The 26991-nt window shown below is 37.6% G+C and overlaps 1 protein-coding gene across 2 annotated transcripts in view; it reads left to right on the top strand.

Moving 5' to 3' along the window:
* Positions 1-26991, top strand: part of GABRB2 (gamma-aminobutyric acid type A receptor subunit beta2) — a 309981-nt gene that overhangs the window by 245108 nt on the left and 37882 nt on the right. Inside the window, exons 7-10 of one of the 2 annotated variants that reach the window (XM_069592542.1) lie at positions 13595-13732; positions 15448-15600; positions 19478-19722; positions 24296-24409. In XM_069592542.1, coding sequence (XP_069448643.1) covers positions 13595-13732; positions 15448-15600; positions 19478-19722; positions 24296-24409 — 650 coding nt within the window. The remainder of the gene's footprint in view (positions 1-13594; positions 13733-15447; positions 15601-19477; positions 19723-24295; positions 24410-26991) is intronic. The other variant, XM_069592543.1, reaches the window with a different exon arrangement.

Here is a 26991-nt window from a genome sequence, read left to right as displayed (position 1 = left end):
AACACCCTTAGAAAGTGTGAACTTCGTGTGTTCTTATATCTAATTACATATAAAGATATGTATATCTTAGGACATTCTTGAATTTTTAAGGAATTTTTCAGACTTTGGGGCAGAATTTCTCTCCCTGCATGGAAGTATGCTCTGTGCATCAGAATCAGCTGGTACATTTATTAATGTGCCCTCACAGTTAGCCTCGCAGTAGGAAGGACCCAAGAATGGGCATATTTAATAGATGCTGGAGGTGATGTGTTGGTTTACTAAATTTGAGGACACTCCTGAGGTGAATTACTCTTTAAGTCCTAGAGCTATTGTGTTAAATACCAATTTGCTGTGTTAATAATCTTAGTCTTTTATTTTTCCCCTCTCATCATAAAAACCACCTGTATTGTAAAACCATAGTTCTGTAAAGATAATATGGTTTGGATAAAACTGCCCCTTGAATTTGAAAACCATTTGAGTTCTTCTCCAGTATGAAAATTGCCCTATTATCTGCAATTATACATCCTTGGGGACTAAGTACGTTTTAGTAATTTTTTTTCCTTTGTTTTGCTCTATTAAATTTTTGTGGAGAGTTTGCTCCTGTGCTGCAATACTGAAGAATATCCAAATTCTATGCAGAAGAATTATAATTAAAAACTGGATTTGGACTACTAGGTTTAGTGTAAGCTGCCTTGTACATGGGCTTCCCTGATAGTTCAGTTGGTAAAGAATCCACCTGCAATGCTGGAGACCCTGGTTTGATTCCTGGGTTGGGAATATCCGCTGGAGAAGGGATAGGCTACCTACTCCCGTATTGTTGGGCTTCCCTTGTGGCTCAGCTGGTAGAGAATCCACCTGCAATGCAGGAGACGAGGGAGACCTGGGTTAGATCCCTGGGTTGGGAAGATCCCCTGGAGAAGGGAATGGCTACTCACTCCAGTATTCTGGCCTGGAGAATTCCATGGACGAGTCCATGGGGTCGCAAAGAGTCGGACACAACTGAGCAACTTTCACTTTCACCTTGTACACTGTATTTTGCTACCAAATCAAAGGTATTGCCTTAGTTATTTTTTGTATGTTCAAGCAACTTGCCTTGGACAAGCTAGATAATAAATACTCAAAATGCAAATGCTAGCGCTGCAATTTAGGAGGCTGGCAACCACTTGCAAAAACTACCTAAATACCCCCACCATCTTGAAAATTATGTTTATTTTTATATTAATTGGTTTGAAATCACTGACTTAGTTACCGTTAACTTAAGGCAAGCACAAAGCTCTTCTGTCTGTTAATAATGAATGGTGGAGAGAAGAGATTACCGCATTTCTAACCAAAGTGGCCTTACCCAATTTGGAAATCAATGTAATGGCACCTATGACCATCAGATTGCTCCACAAGTATGGAAATGCACTTCCGTGATATTTAAGATTGAAACACTTAGGTGCAGGTAACAAATGTATCCAGAATATACATATTTTGTGTATTGTTATCTTTTTTTTTTTTTTTTTGTCCTGCACAAAGTCACTATTTCTGGTGATGGTTCTTGATTTTGAATTCTTTCAGATATGGGAACATCTGCTTCAGCATTATCATCAAAACTTGCATGGTACTCAATTTGCTTGACTCCTAAAACTTTTGAAAATCTGGACACTCGTTTGACTACCAAATATTTTGACTCTGGTACTGGTAGTATGAGACAAATAATCATTAAGTCCATTTCCTATCTTTGCTGCTCTGTTCAGACCCTCCAAGAGAAAGAATAATACTCTATCATGTATTAAGGATTGTGCCTGTTATTTACTTAAAATAGACAGTATGTGATTTACCCACTTCTATATCCCTCAGAGTGAGTATCTAGTAATTTTTGCATAGTAAATGAACAATCATTTTCTAACTTGAATTGACCACAGAAGTTACATTTGGAGACTTAATTTTTAATTTTAAATATTTTAACTTTTATGTAAAATATAAAAATACAAAATACTGGCTATATTCCCTGTACTGAACAAAATATTCTTGTATCTTATTTATTTTATACTTAGTATTAACAGTTTGTGCCTCTTAATTCTTTCCCAATATCTTGCCTATCCCCCCGATCCTTTTCTCCACTGCATACCACCAGTGTGTTCTCTGTATCTATGAGTCTGTTTCCATTGTATTATACTTATTTGTTTATTTTACTTTTTTATATTCCACATGTGATAGCATGCAATAGTTGTCTTTAATGTGACTCCCTTCACTAAGCATTACCATGCAGTTCTATCCATGTTGTTGCTGTTGTTCAGTTGCTAAGTTGTGTCTAACTCTTTCCGACACCATGGACTGCAGCCTGCCAGGCTCCTCTGTTCTCCACTGTCTCTCGGAGTTTGCTCAAATTCTTGTCCATTGAGTTGGTGATGCTGTTTAACCATCTCATCCTCTACCACCCATCCTCCTTTGCCTTGAATCTTTCCCAGCATCAGGGTCTTCTCTAATGAGTTAGCTCTTTGCATCAAGTACCCAATGTATTGGCACTTCAACTTCAGTGACAGTCCTTTCAATGAATATTCAGGGTTGATTTACTTTAGAATTGACTGGTTTGATCTTGCAGTCTGAGGGACTCTCAGAAGTCTTCAGCAGCACAGTTTGAAAGCAACAATTCTTCGGTGCTCAGCCTTCTTTATGTTCCAACTCTCACATCCATACATGACTAATGGAAAATACATAGCTTTGACTATACAGGCTTTTGTCAGCCAAAGGATATCCCTGCTTTTTAATACATTGTCTAGGTTTGTCATAGCTCTCCTTCCAGGGTGCAAGCATCTTTTAATTTTCATGGCTGCCGTCACCATCTGCAGTGATTTTGGAGCCCAAGAAAATAAAATCTGTCACTGTTTCCACTTTTCCCCATTCTATTTGCCATGAAGTGATGGGACTGGATGTCATGATCTTAGTTTTTTGAATGATGAGCCACTTTTTCACTCTCCACTCTCCTCTTTCACCCTCATTAAGAGACTCTTTAGTTCTTCTTCACTTTCTCCCATTAGAGTGGTATCATCTGCATATCTGAAGTTGCTGATATTTCTCCTGCAAAGCTCTTACATATTGTTACAATAGGAAAGTTTAATTCTTTCTTGTGGCTGAGTGATATTCTCCTGTAAATGTTTACCACATCTTCTTTATACATTTACCTGTTGATGGACACATGTTGCTTCTATATCTTGACAGTTGTAAATAATGCTGCTGTAAATATTGAGGGTGCATCTATCTTTCTGAATTAGAGTAAACACTTTACCTTAACTGTAAATATCAATAATCAGAATAATAATGGCCAGTAATCATTAAGCCAGTATGCTAATTGCTTTGCAAGCTTTTTCTCTAGTTCTCAGAACAAAATGAAAAATACAAGTGGTATTCTTCACTTTTCTTAGAGAAGCTAGGCTTTGGAAGAAGGCAGTATCTGAATGAAAACCCATTTGTTTGTCCTACTGGACCATGTGCATTTCCAAGATAACAGGTTTATTTTACTTATTTCTGAATAATAAATTACCCTAAAGCTTAGCAATTTAAAACAGCAGGCAATTATTATCTACTAATTCCTCAGAGTCAGGAATCACAAGTGGCTGAGCTGGGCGATTCTGGCTCAGGATTTCTCATGAGATTGTGGTCAGATTGTTCAACACTATGGTGTTGCCTCAGAACTCAGCTGGCAACGACCTGCATATAAGCTCACTCACAGACCTGTGACAGGTTCCTTGCAGTGATCCTGTTGGACTAAGGGCCTCGGTTTCTCTGGTTGTTGGCTGGAGGCTTCCTTCAGTTCCTTACCACATGAGTTGTTCCACAGGATAGCTCATGACATGATGGAGCAAGGAAACTGAAGAAGTGAAGGGAACAGAGATGGACAGAGAAAAGACAAGAGTACATCCAAGACAGAGGCCTCGATCTCTTCATAACCTAATCCTGTCATTTCTGCTATGCTCTCTATTCTAAAAGTGCATCTCTAAATCTAGCCCGCACTCCATGAGAAGAGAATTAAAGCTCCACCATTTGTGGGTAAGAATATCAAAGAATTAGTGGCTATAACTTTAAAATTACCGCACCATGCTTATTCTCTCTTGGAAAAAAGGAACTATATGAACAGAAGGATGCTGGACTTAGCTTGGCTGAATGTGGGTCATATCAGATAGTTATTTAGTTTTCAGCACCTTCCACATGTCATGTATTTCATCTTTGGGGTGAACATTTAAAAATTCTATTTAAAGAACAGTCCTTTTCTCAAGCCCAGAATATAATCAATAGTATAGAAAAGAGAAGATTTGCATGAATATCGGTCAGGGCTTTAGGCATTAGTTGAGCTGTTTTCCTATATAGCAAGATGGAAATGTTTTATTCCATTTTAGAAGCCCCAAATGTTAGTTCTTCAGCCTGCACTAATGAAGTCACTTTCAGGTTCTTGTTTATATGAGTTATTTTGCATAGACATTTAGAGGCCAATAAGAGTCAGAAGTTCACTTTATTAATATGCACACACACACACACACCCCTTCCATTGTATTCAAATGCATGTTTCTTTTTTTTAATTTAAATTATTTTATTGGAATATAGTTGCTTTACAATGTTGTGTTAGTTTCTACTGTATAACCATGTGAATCAGCTATGTGTATCCATATAACCCTCCCTCTTGAGCCTCCCTCCACCCACGCCACCCTTCTAGATCATCACAGAGCTCGGAGCTAAGCTCTCTATGCTATACAACCTCTCCTTCCCCCATGAGTTCACAAGTCCATTCTCTTAAGCCTGCACCTTTATTCCTGCCCTGCAAATAGGTTCATCAGTATCATTTTTCTCGAATCCATATCTATGCACTAATATACGATATTTGTTTTTCTCTTCCTCTTTAAAAATATATGCAGATTCCACTTTGCCAAAGAAGAGGCTAATGATTTACATTTAATGGCTTCAAATTATATGTGTGTGTGTATATATATATGTAATTATATAAACTTAATCTAAGAAATAAAAATGACCTTTCAATGTTCCTAGCTATTCAAAAGTAAATTACTTTTATTTTTAATATAGAGAAAAATATGATTGCTAGTTTGGGGTATTTAATAACTTAGTAAATTGATTATTTGTGGTTTTCCTCAAATAACATAATTTCAGATTAGCATCACTATAGTGTGCTCAGTCGCTAAGTCACGTCCTACTCTTTGTGACCCCATGAACTGCAGCCCACAGGCTCCTCTGTCCATGGGATTTTCCAGGCAAGGATGCTGGAGTGGGTTGTCATTTCCTTCTCCAGGGACTCTTCCCTACCTAGGGATCAAACTTGTGTCTCTTATGTCTCCTGCATTGGCAGGCAGATTCTGTACCACTGTACCACCTAGGAAGCCGATTTCAGATTAGAAATACTCTAAAGCAATGATTCTCAGTGTGTGGTCTAGAGTGTGGGGAGTACTGAGGCCCCTTCAGAGTGTCCTTGAGGTCAGAGCTCCATTTGTAATACCAAGACTTTATTTGCCATCTTCACTTTCATTCTTTCAAAATGTACAGTCATGTTTTCCAGAGGCCACATGAAGCACATTATCACAACCACTAAAGGCAAAAGCAAACATGAGAATCCAGCTAATTTCTGTTAAGCCAGTCATTAAAGAGATCTCCAAAACTATGAAACAATGCCACTCTTCTCAATAATACTTTCTGCTTTGTAAAGTATTATAATTATTCATAATAATATTATTTATATTGACATGTAATAGAATCATAACTATTACTTAAAATGAATTGATGAATTTTTTAGATGTCTCAGTGTCATTTTCTAACATGATAAGTATCATGGTCTCAGTCATTTTTCAGGGTACAAAGTGATTCTGAGATCAGAAATTTGAGGATGGCTGTTTTAGAAGAACAGCTTTATTTTTCAGCTATAGAATCTAAGTTCCAAAGAGAAGATGATATGTCCAAAGTTCTACAGCTCATATGTAGCAGCACTGGAATGAAATCCAGGTAGATCTCCTGATTTGGGTTATGCCATATGGCTCAGCCTATAATATTCATAAAACCAGTAGGAGATGCTCTGAAGCAATGCCCAACTATGAATATAAATGTTAACCTGGAAATACAGGTACAGATTCCATTCTATAAAGAAAAATGTTTGCTGTTCTATTTTCTCCAGGACCTAGTGTTTTCCATTAGCTGTTGCTACTTACCAAGCTACCCCCCAAACCTAGTGAAGTAAAACAAGTACTGTTTATGATTGCTCAGGAGGCTGCAGGTCAGCTGGGAGGCTCTGCTCCTCTGAGCCAGGTTCAGCCTGCATGTGTGGTCCTCACATGCTGACTGCTGTGATGGGGTGAGTGGGTCACATGTCGCTCATCCTCCATGGATTATCCAAGTGCTATTCCCATGGAGACAGCAGGATTCCAACAGAGCCAGGGGAAACTGCCAAGCCTCCAGTAGCCCAAGCTCAGAACTGGCTCACCATTGCTCCTTTGATTAAAACAAGTGGCAAGGGCAGCTCAAATTCAAGATGTAGGGAGATACTTCACTCACTCTTTTTTTTTTCTTTCTTTCTTTCTTTCTTTCTTTATTTATTTATTTATTTTTATTTTTTAAATTTTAAAATCTTTAATTCTTAAGGAGCTGCAATGTTATGATGCAAAGGAGCATGGACACAGTGAGAGGAATAATTACAGATGTATTTCCATAATATTTCAGAATAATTTAAAAATAATGGCATTGAATAATATTACGAGGTGGTAAATATAGTAAAAGGAATTGGATTCAAGTCTACAGAGGATTTAGTTCAAATCTCATTTCTGATGTTTGAGCACTTACCCTCTTTAAATTGTAGCTCCTTCTGTAAAATGGGGATAGTAAGTTTCTACCTCAAAGGGCTTAAATGAGATGATGCTTGTGAAGCACTTGGCTTCACACAGGAAATGCTTTTAAAATATCCAGTAGTGATTTTAAAAATACCGTGCATTCATTCAGCTCAAAGGATTCTTCCTGACCCTCCCCAGACGAAATAGCAATGCCATGTTGATGGGTGTATGCCTGCAGAACAGCTTGTGTGCCAGTCAGCCCCAGAGGCCTCCTTCATGCTCTTCACATAAGCCCTCTCCCTCAGCACAATTCTGTTTCATCTCAGCAGATGTACTAAATATCTGGTATTTGCCACCTTTCTGCTCCAAGCCATCGTTACAAATTTGAGAAATGTATGTTCTCTGTTTAAATAAGAACCCACAGTTGAGTATAGGAGGTGGATTCCTTAATAGATAACATTTAAATTATACAGAGTTCTAACAGAAGAGATTAGGCAGACACAGAAGGAGTTCCATATATGGAGTTTGAGAGCAGTACTTTTTTGGTTTTGTTTTTTTTTTTTTTGGTTTGTTTTTTAGTCAGGACACATGCTGATAATTCATATCACAGCTCAGCCACTCTTTTAGACCAAAAATTCTTCTGCAAGCCCATCCTGACATCCTTAAATGTGCACATCCTCAGCTGACCTTCCATCACAAAGAAAGTACATGGAAGAATGGATTAAGATGGAGAAGCTCTGCCAACTTCCAGCATCAGTAAGCAAGGCCTGCACTTCCTCTGCCACCCCTGCTTAGAAAGCAGATGGGCTGGTGTAACAGTTGATGGCATTTGATTGTACAGCTGTGCATATCTACTAAGCCATTCAATTGGCCTTGTTAAATTTAAACATCTTCCATTATCACTCTTGAGTTAACAAACACTTCGGTGTGACCATATCCCTTTTTCACCAAGGAACATTATTCCGTTTGAGCAAGAGGTACTGGCTGCTTCTGGAAACTATTGTGGCAAATTGGTTTCCAAATTCTATCAGCCCAGAGAAAGCCATTACCAGAGGGCCATGGCCACTCTAAGAATAATTTTCTTCAGCAAAGAATGACGGTATATATTAAAAGTCAGCAGCATCAAGAAGTTTCTTTTAACATAGGGCCTTTACTTGAACTTGGTACTCCCTTTTATGAACTGCTACCATGGAGCACTGAATATTCGTTGCAAGGACTGATTTGAAGCTCCAATACTTTGGCCACCTAATGCTAAAAACTGACTCATTGGAAAAAGACCCTGATGCTGGGAAGATTGAAGGCACAAGGGGACAACAGAGGATGAGATGCTTGGATGGCATCACCGACTCAATGGACATGACTTTGAGCAAGCTCAGGGAGATGGTGAAGGACAGGGAGGCCTGACGTGCTGCAAACCATGAAGTCACAAAGAATCAGACACCGCTAAGTGATTGAACAACAACCAGGAACACTACCTTTTTTAATGATTTTGAGGCTGGTACATGGGAGTAATAAGTCCCAAAACATAAATAGTATGCAGGTTTGCAGTTCTTTCATCTTGCAGTTAAGTAAATGGCATCGTTCATCACTACTCTCTCAAAGGGAGCAGGGATCTGGTGGGCCACAGCTAATGGATAGCATGTGTGTGTGTGCTAAGTCACTTCGGTTGTGTCTGACTCTTTGTGATCCCAAGGACTGTAGCCCACCAGGCTCCTCTGTCCATGGGATTCTCTTGGCAAGAATACTGGAGTGGGTTGCCATTTCCTTCTCCAGGTGATCTTCCTGATCCGGGGATGGAACCTGTGTCTCTTACATCTCCTGCATTGGCAAGCGGATTGTTTACCACTAGCACCACCTGGGAAGCCACGTTGCATGTCATCAGTTTGATTCAGAATTTTTGTACACAGGCCACCCTTAGTGAAATATGTATTAAGGAGGAGAAGTGCTAGAGAGATATTATCAGACATGGTTCTTCAGCCTCCAGGTTAGTCTACTAAGACCGACACATCCACAGATCCTCTATTGCAAAACTGGTGATGAAGAATATGAATGAGGATTCTAGCACAGTGCCGTGGAACACCTCAGGGGAAAAAAATAAAAGAATCCCCACTGAAGGAAGATGAGATTGTGTCTTGAGAAAGGTGGAAGTTGAAATGGGCCCTGAAAGTATGCAGAAATGTGATGTGAAAGATAAAGCTATTGCAAGTAACTTCATAATTTGAACCAAGGCTAGGCGGTCAAAGTGTTACTAATGACCATGGGCAGAAGACCGGCTTTAAAAGAGGTAGAAATATAACAAATGAGGCTACAATAAACAGTTTTGAATGCCTGACTAAGAATTTGCATTTAATTCTGAACCTGCTAGGAAGGCCATCAAGAAATTCTCCATATTTTTTAAATTTGCTTTTTAAGGCATAGAAGAAGCATCATCAACTTCTTTGTAAACAAAGGAATAATAGCAGCATGTTCAGTGTAGATTAGAGGAAGGGGTAACACCTAAAAGGTTGTTGACTAGTCCATTGAGGAATATAAATAAAAGATGCAAAGATCTAATGCAAGAGTAGAATAGCATTAAATATTCAAATAAAACTTCAATGAATACAAATTTGCAGAAAGCCTTTAGATGTAGCCCCATCTTCCTTTCTCTTCTATTATTGCATTATTGGTGAGCATAGGTCATAGATTATTAAAGAAAACCAGACCTTGAATAGTGGTGGCATCAGAAATATCACCTCTTGTCCCGTATAAGAGAGGAAGAACTGGGAGAAGATACTTTAATTTTGGAGCTTATAAAAACTTAATGCAGAAGAAACTTTGTTCTTCTCTGGGTCAGGATAGATACCAGACATGCCTTTCCTGACTCCCATGGCAAAGTAAATGAATTTTTCTCGATAAAAACCCCTACTTAGTTGCTATCCAAAGGATGGTCCATGAACAAACAGCATCATTTCTACCTAGGATTTGTTAGAACTACAGAATCTCAGGCTCTACCTACTTAGTCAGTGTTTGCATTTTAGCAAGATTCCCAAGTGACTTCTGTGCATACTAAATTTGAGAAGCACCAGCTTATTATTTTTTTATTTTAGCTAAAAGTTCTCTTTTCTGTATTGCTTTAGGATTTAGGGCTCATGCATATGGAAAAATCAGGGTTGGGTGATGGAGAGGAATCCTAGTAACCATAACCCAGTCAAGTTCTCCTCTCAAGACAGAACCGTTTTAAAGAGTTTAATGCAGCGTCTGACACAGAAGGCTTTGTAAACCACAGCTACTGTTATGATTGTTGTGGCTGTTTTTGCCTATTATTATTTTCAATTGCTTTTCATGTCTGAAATATTATTTTAATTGCTTTAACTTTCCAATCACAGGGAAGCTTAAGAAACACTTCATGGAGCTAAACTGGCAGAAAGACCTAGCAGTTCACCCTGCTCCATACAGAGATAGTAAATGCTGAGTTTTGCATTGTAATCCAATAAAGAAATTATCTTTAAAGTACAATATCTGACATTTTGCTTGATTATGATTGATTTCCTATTCTCTTACATCATATGATTTGAATTTGAAAATGATAATAACAAAAAACTCAGTTACCTCTGATGTGGGACAAATTCTGGGTCATGACTCGGTGATGTCCTCACTAAGGTGCCACTAGGTAATCAAGTTTGACCCATCCTAGGCCAATTATTTGAGGCTGCTTGAGGTCTAGAAACAATTTGGCAGCAGAACATTTGTGTCTGGCAGTCCATCTTAAAGAGCAGAGTGAAGAATAAGGTGCAATTAAGGAGTCAGAGCAATCATTCAGAGTGTCTTGGGAACACTTTCACTGCTGAGTTTAAAGAGCTCTGGCTGACAAGTGAGTTTCTCTCTCTCTCTCCCTCTTGAAAGATCCCTGTAACTTTAATTGACTGTACTCAGTTGCACCTTTGCACTTATGTGCAGGCCTCTGCATGGAGGAGAGTCCGTTCTGATTATGGACTGATAGACTTCTAATCATGGTCACTGAGTTAGTCACGAAAAGAATGTTTGCATTCTTGTTCTCATTCTAAATGGTAGTACAGTTGACCCTTGAACAACACAGATGTTAGGGGCCCACCCATCAACACAGTTGAAAATCCCCTTCTAATTTATAGTCAGCTCTCCATATCCGCAGTTCTGCATCCTCAGTTCCACATCCATGGATTCAGCCAACCATGGATCATGTAGTACTGTAGTATTTTCTGTTGAAAAAAAAAAAATCCATTTACTAATGGACCTATTCAGTTCAAACCATGTTGTTTAAAGGTCAGCTGTTGCTGTGTTGAATCAACGGAGACAGAATATAGATAACTACCTGAGAACATTTAACAGTCCAATTGGCAAAGTTAAAGTAAGTGTCAGGAGAATAATAAATCGCTTTAATTTTCCACTAGGAAAAAAATGGCACCATTGATAATTCAGTTAATTCTTCTAAATGGTCTCATCAGCCTCCACTGTTTAATATCTTGGTACAGGTTCGTATTTTTGGCATATTAATATCCTTATAAAATGTAATATTTCCTTAGTAGATAACAAAATAAATATGTAAACTATAACTAAAATGAGGAAAAAGCTTATTTAAGTGCCATGTTACGTAGTTAGATATGTAAGAGTTGTGAGAATCTGTTTGGCTATTTCATAAATGTTTTTAAAATGGTATATTTTCCTCCTTAGATCTCATTTAGTTAGTACATACATTTACCAGTATCTATCATTCACGTCTACATAGATCTACAAATGAACATATTTGTCCTTCCTGATCAGGGTTTAGTAACATTTCGTGCAGTTTTAACTCCCCCTAGATAAATTTCAATAAATTTGTATTTTGGTTTATCCATAGGCCATCTGAATTGATGTGGGTTATGTTTTAATGATAACAATTCAATTTAATCGCTCAGTTTCAAGAACCCCATGAATAAAATATAAAAGATGAATATAATTTGCAAGACACTAATGAAGAGCATCAGTGCATCTCTTCCTTCTGATATCTTTTAAAAGATATCTATTTTTTACTCATTATGAAAGCTGTAAAGTCAGGTCTTATGTATTTGCATATGTTTTCTTGTATTTTTTAATCACACTGAGAGACTGCTAAATATTCCTTCAGAGAAAATTGAAAGAAAGGAAAAAAATGAGGTCTGCTTTCAGCTAATCTACACAGTATACTGAGCTGGCTTTTGAACTTGACCACCCTGGCACTGTTATGGATTGTTGCTCTTTCATCTACAAAAATCAGTGATGCAGGAGTTTAGATTTGCTTTCCATTTGCAGCATTCTATACTTGGTTAACCCAAAATGAAGGCAAGAAGGTTGGGTTTTTAAGTCAGCAGTAGCCAAGGAGTATATACAATATACTGCTCCATTGTGTCAGATTCCATAATCTTAGACATCAAAATAACCTTCAAATGTTTTGACTATCACTTTGGATAGTCCTGTAAATGTCACTGAACAGCTAAGTTTTCTCACTGTGAAAATGCTTATATGTTTTTATGAAATAGCAAAGTGGAATGTAACTAAATACACATTTTCTTTTATTTTGAATAATTCTTATTTAAAAAGAAAATATTACTTAAATTTTTGAGCACTATCTACCATGTACTTTGCTAAAGTGTTTTACTAGGAATAGTTTATCGTTCCTGCTTAACAACTCTGTGACATAGATATTACTATTATTATCTCAATTTTCATATGAGAAAATTGAGGATCAAGAGAGGTTAGGTAACTTCAGTTCCGTTCAATTCAGTCACTTAGTCGTGTCCGATTCTTAGGGACCCCATGGACGGCAGCATGCCAGGCTTCTCTGTCCATCACCAACTCCCAGAGCTTGCTCAAACTCCTGTCCATCGAGTCAGTGATGCCATCCAACCATCTTATCCTCTGTCGTCCCCTTCTCTTCCTACCTTCAGTCTTGCCCAGCATCAGGGTCTTTTCCAATGAGTCAATTCTTCGCATCAGGAGGCCAAACTGTATAGTCCATGGTGTCACAGAGTCAGACACAACTGAGAGACTTTCACTTTCACTAATTAGTAAATGTGTTTGCCTCATTCTGTCCCATGAATTGAAAGGATCATTATCCTTTTATTATTTTATACATAAAATGTTTTTATTATACAGCGATAGTAAGTGTCCAATAAGTAATTGTTGGATGAATGGAACCAAGCCCCTTAAATGTGCTGTGCCTTTGCAATAATGTACACTATTCATTTGTACTTATGCTCTTAAAACTCCTGGAATTAATGTTGATTTAAATTTTTAGGGAGTTCTTTGGAATTTAGATATGCTACACAGTCAAATTTAGAGATCACATCTGTGAATATTAAAAAAGTTAATGGCTCACTTCTTCATAATCACTTCTTTTCCGACTTGAAATCCAAGTATTTTGTACCGGCAGGAGAGGTTCAGTAGTATTCAATACTGTACTGAAAAATGATTTTTCTCTTCTTTTCTTCTCAGAGTACCAAGGCTAAGTGATAACGTGATAATGTTTGAGAGAATGAGATTCGTAATCAGATAAACCTAGGTTCAAGTCCCAATGATACCACTTCCTAGTTACAAGAATTAATACAAGCTCTTAATTTCTATAAGCCTATTTCTGTAATGTGGGCCTAATTATTCTTCCACAGTGGGATTATTGTGAGGATTAAAGGTGGAAATATACTTAAAAGTGCTTGTTATGATACCTAACACATAATAACCTTCAGCTGTAGTATAATCCTTTACATAGTTCATCTTCTAAACAGTTTTTTTTCCCCCTATTTTGTGTGTCTTCTGTGTCTCTGTATATGTGTTTTCTTTTACAGATGGATATACAACCGATGACATTGAGTTTTACTGGCGTGGGGATGATAACGCAGTGACAGGAGTAACCAAGATTGAGCTTCCACAATTCTCTATTGTAGATTACAAACTGATCACCAAGAAGGTTGTTTTTTCCACAGGTTTGTATCAGGGGAAATGGTTAAGAGAAAAGGGGCTTTATCATATTTTGCCAGAAGAGTTCATTTATATCAGGGTTGGGTCCCAGGAAAGAATGGGGACTCTAGAAGACTTAGGTCTGTGAAAATGCTCAGTTCCCCAACAAGCCCATTTGGAACCCATCCAGTTATTTTCAAGAAGGTACCCACAGCAAAGCGAATGTGTCTCATATACTAGAGGAGGAAATAAGTGTTACAGATGGCATATGGAGAGAGAAATGACCCAGAAACAACCTGGGTCAGAGCTGTCCCCTCGGCATAATGCATCTCACAGAACTGATTATAATTCTTTGAAACACACTGAGGACAGCCAAGTCACATTTTGCCCAAGTCTGGCCACAGTGAAGTTCTCCAAAGACAATAGGATAGGAGGATTTCACATTTTTCTCAGAGGGCAGGACTTTCCTTATGTAGCCTTACCTACCGTTCGAAGCTCAAAGATTTTCCAGATGTTTAGATTGTCTCAATGCCTTTACCATCTTACTCTTCCAGAACTGAGGTCAGGCTTGTTTTAATCAGCACAGGTTTTTAACCCCAAAGCCTTGGAATGTAATAATTTTCTCCATACTCATTAAAAGAAAATTAATAAGCCCCCAGGAATATGCCTCTTTTATTTTTCTTACTGAAATGAATTCCTCAGGCACAGAAATAGTGAATACTGTAACTGTAGATCTTGAACTGTCTTTCTGCTAAGGACTCAGGCACTTCCTGTCCCTGAAAACTACTTCAACCAAGAATACAAAATAGCCTCCAGCTTTGCAAAGAGAACAACAGAAACTTTTCCTCGATTTGAGGTCCTCTGAACCCCTGAGACACTATTGAAATGAGTTTCTACTTAAAATATTTTTACTTTAATATTAACATACTTGCTTCAGCCCATGAGGGCTAGGCAAGGCTTTCTTTCAATTAGTAAGAATATTCTCCCCTGCCCTACATGCACACACCCTGTTTATCAGTGTGACTCTTTTATGTTTTAAGACCATGTTCTGTTGCATATCTTGTTTCAAATATAATTCCCTAGATTCCCACCATCAAAGGACCCAGTTTCAAGTATCTGATCCTTTAGTTATATCTCCCACAAATATTCCTCAGGAAAAATGACTCTCCATCCACAATTTGGTGGGTCAGGAATCCCTTTTTAACTTTGATGGAAGCAATGAAATGAGAAAAAATACTGCATGCACATGAAAATGTCACAAAACTTCAGGGAGTTGCTGTACCAACTGAAGCCTTGCCACTGATCCTCACCTTAAAATGCATCCAGGGGCTTGTTGAAGAGATGTCTTACCCTACAGTCAGAGTGTGCATCCTTATTCTTATGTATAAAAATGTACGGGATAGACTTGCTGAGAAACAATTAAAAGGGGAACAAAGGGACTGTCTCAGTGTCTTATCATTACAGTTGTAGAGAATGAGAACCTTTGATTCAGTGCAGGAGGCTGAGCAGGGAAGAGCTGGAATTCTTTTAATTACTGGTCAGTGTGGGATATAGTCAACACTGAGTAAGCCTTGCTAATAAAAAGCCCTGTTTTCTCAACTACTTTTGTATAAGGAAGTGCCCTTCACCAGAAGCTAAAATTGAATTTAGGGAAGATATATAAACTGGTTATGGGTCTTTAAAGGAAAGTATCCTATAGATCCTGACTGATAATGATGATGTTTTAAAATTGTCTTTCTAGGTTCCTATCCCAGGTTATCCCTCAGCTTTAAGCTTAAGAGAAACATTGGTTACTTTATCCTGCAGACATATATGCCGTCTATCTTGATCACTATCCTCTCCTGGGTCTCCTTCTGGATTAATTACGATGCTTCAGCAGCAAGAGTGGCATTAGGTAGGCATGGGTCCGACTGCGTGCAGCGTGCGCCTGTGTGTGTTCATGCGCTGGTGTACTTTTCCCTTGCCCTCGAGTTTGTGATGCGTGACGAGACCTGACTGAGCACATTACAAGAATTTGGATGTGAGACACTGGATGATCTGATTCAGCGTTTAAATCAATTGAACACTAATTAAAACTCTTTCATGTCAAAATTAGTTAACTATATAACTGTCAGTAATGAAATTAGTCGCATCAGCTTGATATTTTTATTGAAGCATAGTTCATGTAATCCTGCTTGATAATTGTTCAGTTTTTATCTGTGTTTTCTTACCTGGAAAGAACTATCTATCTTCCATCTTTTTTTTTCTGAGTAAGAAACAAAGAAATGCAATGTGTAACAAATCAGTGAGCTGAAAGAATTCTAAAGGTTGATTAAGGTTTTGGTATAGCATGACAGGGGACAGGAGAAAACGAAGTATAAGAACATTGGGAAATCATCCATGGCATCATTTATCTTATACTTTGATGTTTTTCCATTATAATATCAGAGGAAGATAATAAATTACCATTTATGAACACTTTTATGTTGCTAACTCAAGATATGTAAATTATCACTTTTTACATGATCTTTATTATTTTAAGTCCTGACTTAATCCTTATAAAATATAAAGTTGTTAACTGCTCCACTAGTAAATCTCAATTAAATCAGTATGTCCTTAGCAAAGTAATGTATTTATTTATTCAACAACATTTTTTGTATACCTGCTACATGTCATACATACGAGGCACTGGAGATAAAACCAGTGCCCTTCTGGAAATTATGTTCTAAGAAAAAAAGGCAAAAAGTAAATTTATTTTGCATATAACATGCAAATTACATAATATAGTAAACAGGAAGTAAGCAAAAGAAGGGGAGGGCATACTGGGGTACAGTTTAGCATCATCAGGGTAGACTTCATTCAGTGATTGCCAATGGGCAAAGACTTGAAGAAGATCGAGTCACATAAATGTCTAAATGAGTCTATTTTGGCGAGATGAAAAGGCCCCCAGGTAGAAACATGCCAAAGAGGGGAGCAAGGTGACCAGTAGGTGGGTGCAGATTGAATTTCAGCGTACAGATGTCAGGCAGAGGGAACTAAAAGACGTTGAAGTGGTCCAGGAGCCATCGTAACGTCTTTACTCTTATTCTGAGTGAAATTAGTCACTGAACAAAGTGACATGATTTCACACATAAAGGAATAACTTTGGTTGCTGGATTGAGATTAGATTCTGGTGGTTCTAGGATGGAGGGAGAATTGATGACCTCTTAGACTGAATCAAGTCCCCTATGATATAGTCTCCTAAAATACTGTAGAACACCCTTGGAAATGAATGACAGTTATAATTTATATTTATTTGGTTTGTGATATCCTTTTTCCTCATAATATTGAAGGTACCTTGGGGGAAGGCCCATACCTAATTCTGCTCCAATTATATCTGTAGTGTCTCACACAGTGAATGGTGTTCAGTAAATATTTGCTGAACACAGTAATGAATGGAACTTGTAAATATCCTGTTATTCCAAAATAAAAGTCTCTTTTCAATTTTATGCCTATTACAGGAATAATAAGTAAGTTTTTTACTTTTTAAAGAAATGTTTAAAATGTCTTTTACGTGAGCAGTTTATTACTAGGTCAGAAACACCTTAACATAAGATTTAGATAAGTAGTGAAATCAGTACTGTCAGTTTTATAATATACATGTAATAGTCATGTCATACAAGATAAGCTCTAGATGAAATAATGAAAAGTGAAATTGGAAAATGTATCAAAATGACTAATACAGAAAAGATATGAGAACTATAGAACACCTAGATCTAAAGTATAACCATGGTTTTTCTGGCCATGCTCAGAATCAGATGCTCAAATTTATTTTATCTGTGTCTGTTTCATGAACATGTAGACAAACAAGACAAAAAGTATGATTGATCTTATTAGACAAAATTAAATCAGAAAACATATGTTCCTAAAAAAATAATAGAATTGAAAATTAACATTGTGCTGTGTCATTGGGTAGTGTTTTAAGGACACAGACTTTGGAATTAGATCCCAGTTCAGGTGTTGACTCTACAACTTCACATCTGTGTGACCTTGACTTCTGACTCCTATTTTCACTTGACTCTTTTGCTACAAAGCTGGACCTTATCAAACCTCAGGACTTTGAACTCCCAGTGCTTTTATCCAGCATTTCTCTGTCCCTCCATTTATAGCTTTGAGGGAAACTACTCCCCACTGTTGACGATGCTCCCTCAGCTGGGCAAAAAATTATAACCTGAGCTAGTGTAGCGTTTCCCATAAAGAATCATGTGATACTTCTGTATTATTAATCTGTGCATTATGTGCCTACATTCCCAACTCCAGAACACAAAGGCTAGATACCTGCTTCCTGTTACTTTCCACCTCTAGTTTCCATATTTTTGCCATAATTTGTTATACATTCATTCATTCCAGTACTATTACTAATATCTGGGGGCTTCCCAGATGGCTCTAGTGGTAAAGAATCCACCTCCCAATGCAGGAGATGAAAGAGATGCAGGTTTGATCCCTAGGTCAAGAAGATCCACTGGAGTAGGAACTGGCAACCCACTCCAGTGTTCTTGCCTGGAAAATTCCATGGCCAGAGGAGCCTGGTGGGCTAGAGTCCATGGGACTGCAGAGAGCTGGTCATGATTGAGCAACTAAGCACACACACACACACAATTATTTTATTTCCCCTTCATTACTTTCTTATTCTGAAAGACTCTAAGCTGGTATTCTATTTCCTGTCTTGTATGCTTCCCATCTGTGCTCCACTCTGACGCCAGAGCGATTGTTCTAAACACAGTTTGTCTCCAATATCTGTCTGGTTGAAGCTGGTCAGTGGCTCCATGTTGCCTTCAATTTTAAGTTCCAGCTCTGCATTAAGCTCTCTGTATATGGCTTTCCATTATGCGGGCCTTACTTAATCTTCGCTTTTCTCATCCTTCTTCCCATCATATCCTTTAATGTACCCACAATGAATTTCTTGAGATTCTTTTGAAGGGCTGTGTACTTTCATCCCCACAAAGCACCTCCCTAAAAAAACTTTCCGCTACCAATGCCCTTAGCTCTACTATCACTTTTGATCTCCAGGTTTTGGTGGCCTGGGTAACTCCCACTCATTCTCCAGGACTCAGCTCCAAAGGTGGGAGATTTCCTGTTCATTCCCCTGCCACATCATGGGCTAAATTAGGATCAACTCTGTTTTCTCAACTCTCATCTTACACACATGCCTGTCATAGCATTTAATTCACATCTCCAAGTCCCTCACTAGATATATAACTATAACCATAAAGCTGACTAAAGGGAATGTCCCCAGTGATTAATGTTTATTATAAATTAATGATTTATGCGTATTTCCCAGGCCTATCACAGGGCTGATATATAATTGCCCAGTATATATTGTGTGCTTCCCTCATAGCTCAGCTGGTAAAGAATCTGCCTGCAATGCAGGAGACACCGGTTCGATTCCTGGGTCAGGAAGATCTGCTGGAGAAGGGATAGGCTACCCACTTCAGTATTCTTGGGCTTCCCTTGTGGTTCAGCTGGTAAAGAATCCACCTGCAATGGTGGGAGACCCGGATTTGATCCCTGGGTTGGGAAGATCCCCTGGAGAAGAGAAAGGCCACCCACTCCGGTGTTCTGGCCTGGAGAATTCCATGGACTGTATAGTCCATGGGGGTCACAAAGAGTCAGACGCAACTGAGCAACTTTCACCCCCTCACTCATATATTGTGTGGGATATATGAAAAAATAAAAGAGTGTAGTTAACCTTTCCAGCTATGATGAAATCAGCAAGCAAATACAAACATTATTACTCTGTCTCATTTTTGCAGGAATTACAACTGTGCTAACAATGACCACCATCAATACCCACCTCCGGGAGACTCTCCCTAAGATCCCTTACGTGAAGGCCATTGACATGTACCTGATGGGGTGCTTTGTCTTTGTTTTCATGGCCCTTCTGGAATATGCTTTGGTCAACTACATCTTTTTTGGGAGAGGACCTCAACGCCAAAAGAAAGCAGCTGAAAAGGCTGCCAGTGCCAACAATGAGAAGATGCGCCTGGATGTCAACAAGGTAGGTTCAAAGGGCGAGCCCTCCTTGTTTCTTAAAGTCATAGAAGAATGCCTGCCATATAGGTTCATGGTCTTGTTAACAAATGAGAAAACAAAAGCCCAGGGAAGACATCATTTGTGATGGAGACATAATTAGGGCCCAAATTTATGACACATTTAGATGCCCTTTACCTTAACACTAGGGTGGCCCAAACTGTGCTCATCTGAGACCACTTTTGTGACTTTTTCCATTTATGAGTAGAATGTGTACTATTATTTACTTTATGTTTATGTAAATTAACTCATCTAAATGTATTTATAAAGGAAATTTCATATCAGTTATATCAGTATTACTTGCTGGAAGATTATCTTAAATGAAACTACACTATTAATTCTAGGTTATATTACATAGAGGCTATGGGCCTGAGCTCTGCATTCTCTTTGATTTAAAAGAGAAATAAGCAAGTACAGACTTGTGTTAAAGACTCACCAGCAACAAACTGACACTTTGTTTGTGAAGTCATCAGATGGATAGAAAGAGAAGTGAAAGGGAAAAAAAGAATCACTTTCTAAGTGATAGATAATTAGTTAATTCCTTTCATATTACCACCTAAAATCCTTGAAGCATTTGAGTCTATGTTGCTTAAGTCAGGCATAGTCAAAAAATAATTTCCACACAGTTTTAAATCCAATCTATTCTTTAAAGCAATGGTTCTCAATCTTGGGTGCCCAATCAAATGACAAGGAAAGTATTAAAAATTACTGAAGCTTAGGTTTCTTCCCTGGAAATTCTGATTTGGTTGTCCTGGGGTATGCCTAAGCATCATAATTTTTAAAATTCTCCTAATATTCTAATTTGCATTCAAGATTTAGAATTTCCATTTTGAGCCTATTGATAGCAGTTCCAATAGATCTACCTGTCTGTACTTCAAAACTACTTCACCTGGCTTCCTGTTATGTGACTTTCTGCACTGAGCAGAATATTTATGCACATGCTTTCCCTGAGTCCAAATTTAGACCTTTCAAACTATATGAGAAAAACAAGGTCTTATTTTAATATATCCCATAAATAGTGTTTATAAAGTAGTATGTAATGTGGATTTGATAAATAGCTCATAGTGATGGAACTAAGAAAATGGTAATACTCTTAAGCCATCTGGAATTGTTAACCATCCAATAATTATTTAATTGACATTTTAATATTTCTAACTTCAATTTAACTCCAAGGATAGCATACCATAAATCATCTCTGCAATTGAATTTTATTTGGAGCAAAGCCAATGAAAATTTCTGACTCACTGATGTTTTCCATATATCCATAGGTCTGATATTTGATTTTGGACTATTCTCTAAATCAAAGGCATTCCTTTCCCAGGAGATGATGTTCATAATAATGAAAATTTTAAGTATGGCCCTTATAAGTCAGTGAACCACAGGGTCTAGGAAGTTGTCAATCCCTTTTAAATGCTCTGGGTTTCAGTTATTGGGATCTGTTAATAGATTCCAAGGTAGCATTATGGCCCTCTCAGGCTATCAAATGAGAGAATGCTTTTTAAATCCATTTTATGATTTTCCTGATAAGAGTAGCTTTAGTAAAGAAGAGAAAATGAATAAATAAATAAAACTATCTTATAGGACTGCAGTTTGAAATGAGACTCAATCAATTGCCTAATGCAAAGCTAACTTAAGATTACATCTTATCTCTTTTTACTTTCATCGACCCTATTTTTTACTTATCAATTTGCATATAAATGATACATTTAAGTACCAGAGAGTGGCAGTTTTGTTGCAAACTGAACCTGGAGAGCTTCAGACAGTTTTAAATTCAGTGTACAAGATGGAGGTAGGGAATGGTTCAATAGGCAGGTACCCCATAATGATGCAGAACCCATCCTCTTGGTTAATGTTGGATTTGCAGTTCAGAGCATAGAATGTGAAAGAACAAAAAAGATATCAGAGTTCTTCTAGCACAGTGGTTCTCAAATCACAGGCAGTTTTGCCCCTGGAAGAGCATTGAAAATGTCTGTAGAGGTTTTCAATGGTCAGAACCAGGAGGAGGGGATTTTCACTGGTATCTAGTGGACAGAGGCCAGGCGTGCTGCTGAACATCAAATAGTGCATGGGACAGCCTCCACATGACAATTATCCAACCCAAAATGTCAATCCTTCTGAGGTTAAAAAAACCCTGTGCTAGTCCAATCCTCTGGTTTCCAACTTGAGAAAAATATAAGATACTTGTCCTGTTCTTAAAACTCTTTAGCATAATTGTATGAGTTGTTTCTCTGTTTTCTCATTTAGCATGCATAACATCATGGTTTCAGGAGTTACCATTTAGCGCAAAGTTCTGAACAGATATTTTGGAGTCAGATTTTACATTTACCATTTAATAGTTGTGTGATAATAGGCCAAAAAAACCCCTCTCTGAGCCTTCAGTTTCCTGATCTGTAAAATGGAGTTAAGTCCTTTTTCAGCAGTTATTATGAAGTTATGATAAAATGTAGAGAAAATAGCATAGTTCCCAGAATATGATTGGCACTAGGTAACTGATGAATATTAATAAAATTATAAGCATAATTACTTTTAATAATAAAATTTTCAGTCTCCAGTCCTATTGGTGGTACTTGCCTGTACATTTTACATGCTCTGATATGTAGGATGCAATCCCATCTCTAAAACAAGAGTATCATCTACAGAGGAATGTTTCACATTGGAAATTTTAAAGTCAAAGCAAAGAAATCATTTTTCAACAGATACTAGCTATAAAATCTGTAACAGACCAACCGAAAACTGTATCAGTTATTTCTTAGGCCAGAATACTTACAGCCATTTGATTAGATTTTAAAAGGTAACTATCTAATACCAGACTCCTTTTTTTTTCCTTAGCCCAGCATGGAAGGTTAGAGGAGACCCACAGAGGACTCTGATTGCACGATGCTGTCTTTCTTGTCGGCATTATGAATAATGCTACTTTCATTCTTATCAAGAATGTTCCTTCTTTTCAACTGTAATTCTACAGTCATTTTTTTTTTAAAGCTCAGGCACATATAATCAACTAAGTATTGTTGGATGCTCTGGAGAAATCAGTCATGAAGAGAAGGATTCGCTTTTATAGGTTCTGTTGATAGTTTTTTTAAGAGACAGAGGCAGCATGTCAGATAATCTAAAGTGATTTTTAAACTATTCTGTGTCCTGAGGTCAGAGGGGGATGAAAATGGGAAGCCTAGCCAGGTGGGAGAAAGCAATGGCACCCCACTCCAGTACTGTTGCCTGGAAAATCCATGGACAGAGGAGCCTGGTAGGCTGCAGTCCATGGGGTCGCTAAGAGTCGGACATGACTGAGCGACTTCACTTTAACACATTGGAGAAGGAAATGGCAACCCACTCCAGTGTTCTTGCTTGGAGAATCCCAGGGACTGAGGAGCCTGGTGGGCTGCTGTCTATGGGGTCGCACAGAGTCGGACACGACTGACGCGACTTAGCCACAGCAGCAGCCAGGTGGGAGCCCACTAACTGTTGCTCAAAAGTGTACTCCAGTTTTCTAATCTCTGTATAAGCTTCCTGTAAGGTCTTATTTTAACAAGAGTATCTGCAGCTCTTAGAACAGTCTTTAGCCTTGTGTTTAAACTGATGCAAAAACTAAGGCTCTTAAGGAAAATGGAATATCCAAGATAGCATAGCAGAGTTAACAAGATTTCTGAGGCCATCTAGGTTTTGCAGTCCTTATCCAATAAAATTAAAAAGTCAATTCCACATTATCCGTATTTTCAGTTCAATTAACATAACCTAAAATAAACCTGTCTGTCTATATACAAGAATCCATAACTGAAAATCACTATTACTTTCACAGTTGTCTCTATGTGACAGATTAAATTGTAAAATACCAAGATTTTTAAAAACAAACCTCAAACTAGTAAGAGTTCTACTGAATATTTTTCCCAAGCATCTTTAGAAGTAGTTACAAAAAATGCAGTCTCTTTTCCATATGTTAGAAAGGTCCTCCTGTTACACCTTGCATTCTTCTATTTTGTGTCTGTCTGTGTGTGTGTGCTTATAGAATTTTCTGTTGATAATTTCACCCACTTCTCTTGTTTACGCCTTGAAGTTTTAGCTCTTTTTTTCTTTTCAGCTTTATATTGTTTTCTTGTTTATTTTTCTGCCAATAACTAGATATATATTTTTTTGAGAATTTAGTTACTTCATCTTTTCGGTACCATTATTCTTGGATATGTGAATTGCCTGCAGTATCCTTATTGTATTGAGAGACCCACAGCTACCAGTTTTCCAAATAAAGCTGTGCTGAGAATATCTCTACTGGGGGGACATCCTTCATTCTGCATTCATGGGTTTTATGAGTCTCTAAGCTATCTTTTTCATGGAACCTAAGATCTTTTAAATTTATTTATTTATAATGTTTGGAATTAGATTTTTAAGTGATACATTAAAAAGAGTTAACTATTTAGAAATCCTAGTTTCTGTTAACATCGGTCTTTCTAAAGGCCAGTAGCATTTATCTATATCCAATTTACTTTAACCATCAACCCTAATCGAGTGGCATCAGTCGACTTAATTAGCACATTCTCTACTTTGTCTTCCAGATTTTTTATAAAGATATTAAACAAAATGGGACCCAATATCGATCCTTGTGGGACCCAACTGGAAACCTCTCCCCAACTAGACGGACTACCAATTACGATTTCTCTCTCTATACGGTTAGATAGCCAGTTTTTAATCCATTTATTTGTATTTCTGTTGGAGCCAATTTGTTTAGCTGTTCCCGTTAAAATAATGTATGGGAGTTTTTACAGATAACCTATGGACTTGTATCCATAGAGACGTGGGGATGTGTTAAACGTTTTCATGGGACCCTAATGGGATTTTCTTGGGTTTTTGTTTTTTAATGTAGTTATGATGAATCTAAACTTCAGTGTTCCATTCAGTCATTATTGCTGTGCTAAAGAAAGAAAGCAGATGGATCATGTTTTGAGAGCTCCTTTTCATTTGTATTGAGAACATGGAGTGTCATTATACGCCCCGGCCTCTCTTAGTTTTCTTGTGTTTCTCCTGGTTGTTGGAATAGGTGGAAAATTGTAGTCCTTCCCTAGGTTGGCTCAGAATTCAGGAACCTATATTTTTCTGTCCTAGATTATTCATTTGTGTCTGAGAATGTTATGTTTGCATCAAGTCCTTATTTCTTTATTATTATTTATATTTTACAAATAAGTATTATCTCAGCAGGTCCAGTGTTGCTATAATGATAGAAAAGAGGCAGTAATTGAGATTGTTTTTTGTCAATGCTCTTGACTTAAATGAAATCCAAAGAAAGTCCACTGAGGGCTAAAACTTGGAGTTTGGTTTCTGAATCCTGACATGCTTACACGTCTTAATAAGGGAGATGATATAGTCACCATTCCATGTGACTCCATTCCGTTATCATCCCCTATGTGCCTCTCAGTTTTCTTCTATTTCTCGATGAGGCAACAAATGATACTGAATCTGTGAATCTTTCCTATGAGGACTTGATGCCAGATGAGTTGTCATTACTATATCTTGAAGTATCATGTTCTTCCTTAGTTTTGTGGCTCTAACCCCAAATTCCTTGATTCCTCATTGTTACTGCCCCTCTGGTGGGAGACAGGTATGGTTAACCTCTTAAATTGCTAGTTTGCTTTGCTATTCTAAGTTGCTTTTTAAACATTGTTACATGGTGTGTTATACATAGCAAAGAGTCTGATAAAGGGTATCAGGTAGATTCCAGAAGAAGAGATGTTTGAAACCTCATTGCGCAACTATTTTAGTTCGAATCCCCTACTATACCTGCTCCCTTGGGCTGTGGTGTTGCTGCTGTTCTTGTCTTTAACAGAAGCCACTATTGTGGAAGTGGAAGAGAACTGATTTTATTGGGCAGTATTCTAGGTAGAGTGCTAATCATGTAGAAACATGTCTGACGGAGTTTGGGCTTATAATGAAAATGGTTGGAAAATATTGTACTTTTCAAAATCAGAATCAGAGTATACTGCATGATTGGTCTTTGATTTAAACTGGGTTGAAGCTACGTGAAAATTCCGGAAACTCCTCAGATTATGAGAATATTTGAAGGAAAATTTGCCTCTTTGGTACTCTTTTCAACTGATGGCTTGGAAGAGTTAATGATACTCTCTGATGCCATGGTGTGGACCCTCATTTGTCAAGGACTCTTTCTAATTCATGAAACAGTATGTTAAAGGGAATGATTTACATTGAAACATGAATCTTAATGTCTTCTGCACTTACGGTTTTCTTTGTTGGGTATGTGTTTACTCTGTCCTTTGAATTCTCTTTTAAGTTCATGTTTAGAGTATGAAATAAGGGTCAATATTCAACAGTTTAGATATTGAGCTATTAAACCTATAACCTGAAAAAGTGTTAAAATGTATTTGACAATCCCCAGAGTTAGGAGGGTGCACCTGGATGATGATAGCTGTTAGACGGAACTGGGTTCACTGTCAGGCATGGTGTTTTATGAGCTGAGTAATATTACACTTGTTTAACCTTTCCATCCCTCAACTTCCTCAGCTGAAAGCTGAAACACTAACTTTTGCTTCATGGGGCCACTGAGAGGATAATTTGCTAAGGTCTTATACAGTACCAGACATAGAGCACTCTATAAATAGTCACTGTTCTGGAGATGGGAGCAGTGTATATCTTTCCTAATTTTTATTTTGTTAGATCTATTACTGTTTTTATGATTATAAAACTAATTCATGGTCATGCTTTTTTAAAAAAATGTGCAGAAGGCTATGAAAACCACCAGTGTTGACACATTGTTAACATTGCCCTTTTTTCATTTAGTGACATACTTTTATATAAATAATTATGCTCTACTATTGAATGTATGCTATTTTCTACTTACCTTTTTTGTGTCTTTTAGTATACAGCATTTCTAATAACCACAAAATATTTCCTTGAATGTACCATGATTTATACAACGATTACCTCTTGTTAGAAGTGCATGGTTTCTAAGTAGTTTTCAATTATAAACAACTAAAATAAGTGTTCCATTACTGACATGTTTGTACACCATTGATTTCTAATACATTTCTTAAAGTGAAATTTCTGAGTCGAAAACCATATGCCTTAAAATGATGCATATTGCAAATTGTTCCCTAGAAACGTTCTACTGTGATTTCCATATCTACTATGAGAGTGTGGCGGTACACACATGTGCGCACACACACACACACCACCCAGCCCTTAAAATGATGAAAAAATAGAAAACTGATGTCTGTTTTCTGTTGTAAAAAGTGTTAGAGAA

Source organism: Ovis canadensis, chromosome 5 (genome assembly GCF_042477335.2).
Source record: "Ovis canadensis isolate MfBH-ARS-UI-01 breed Bighorn chromosome 5, ARS-UI_OviCan_v2, whole genome shotgun sequence".
Classification (NCBI taxonomy): Eukaryota; Metazoa; Chordata; class Mammalia; order Artiodactyla; family Bovidae; genus Ovis; species Ovis canadensis.
The sequence above is the reverse complement of the archived record's forward strand: the minus strand, read 5'-3'. Positions and strand labels throughout refer to the sequence as shown.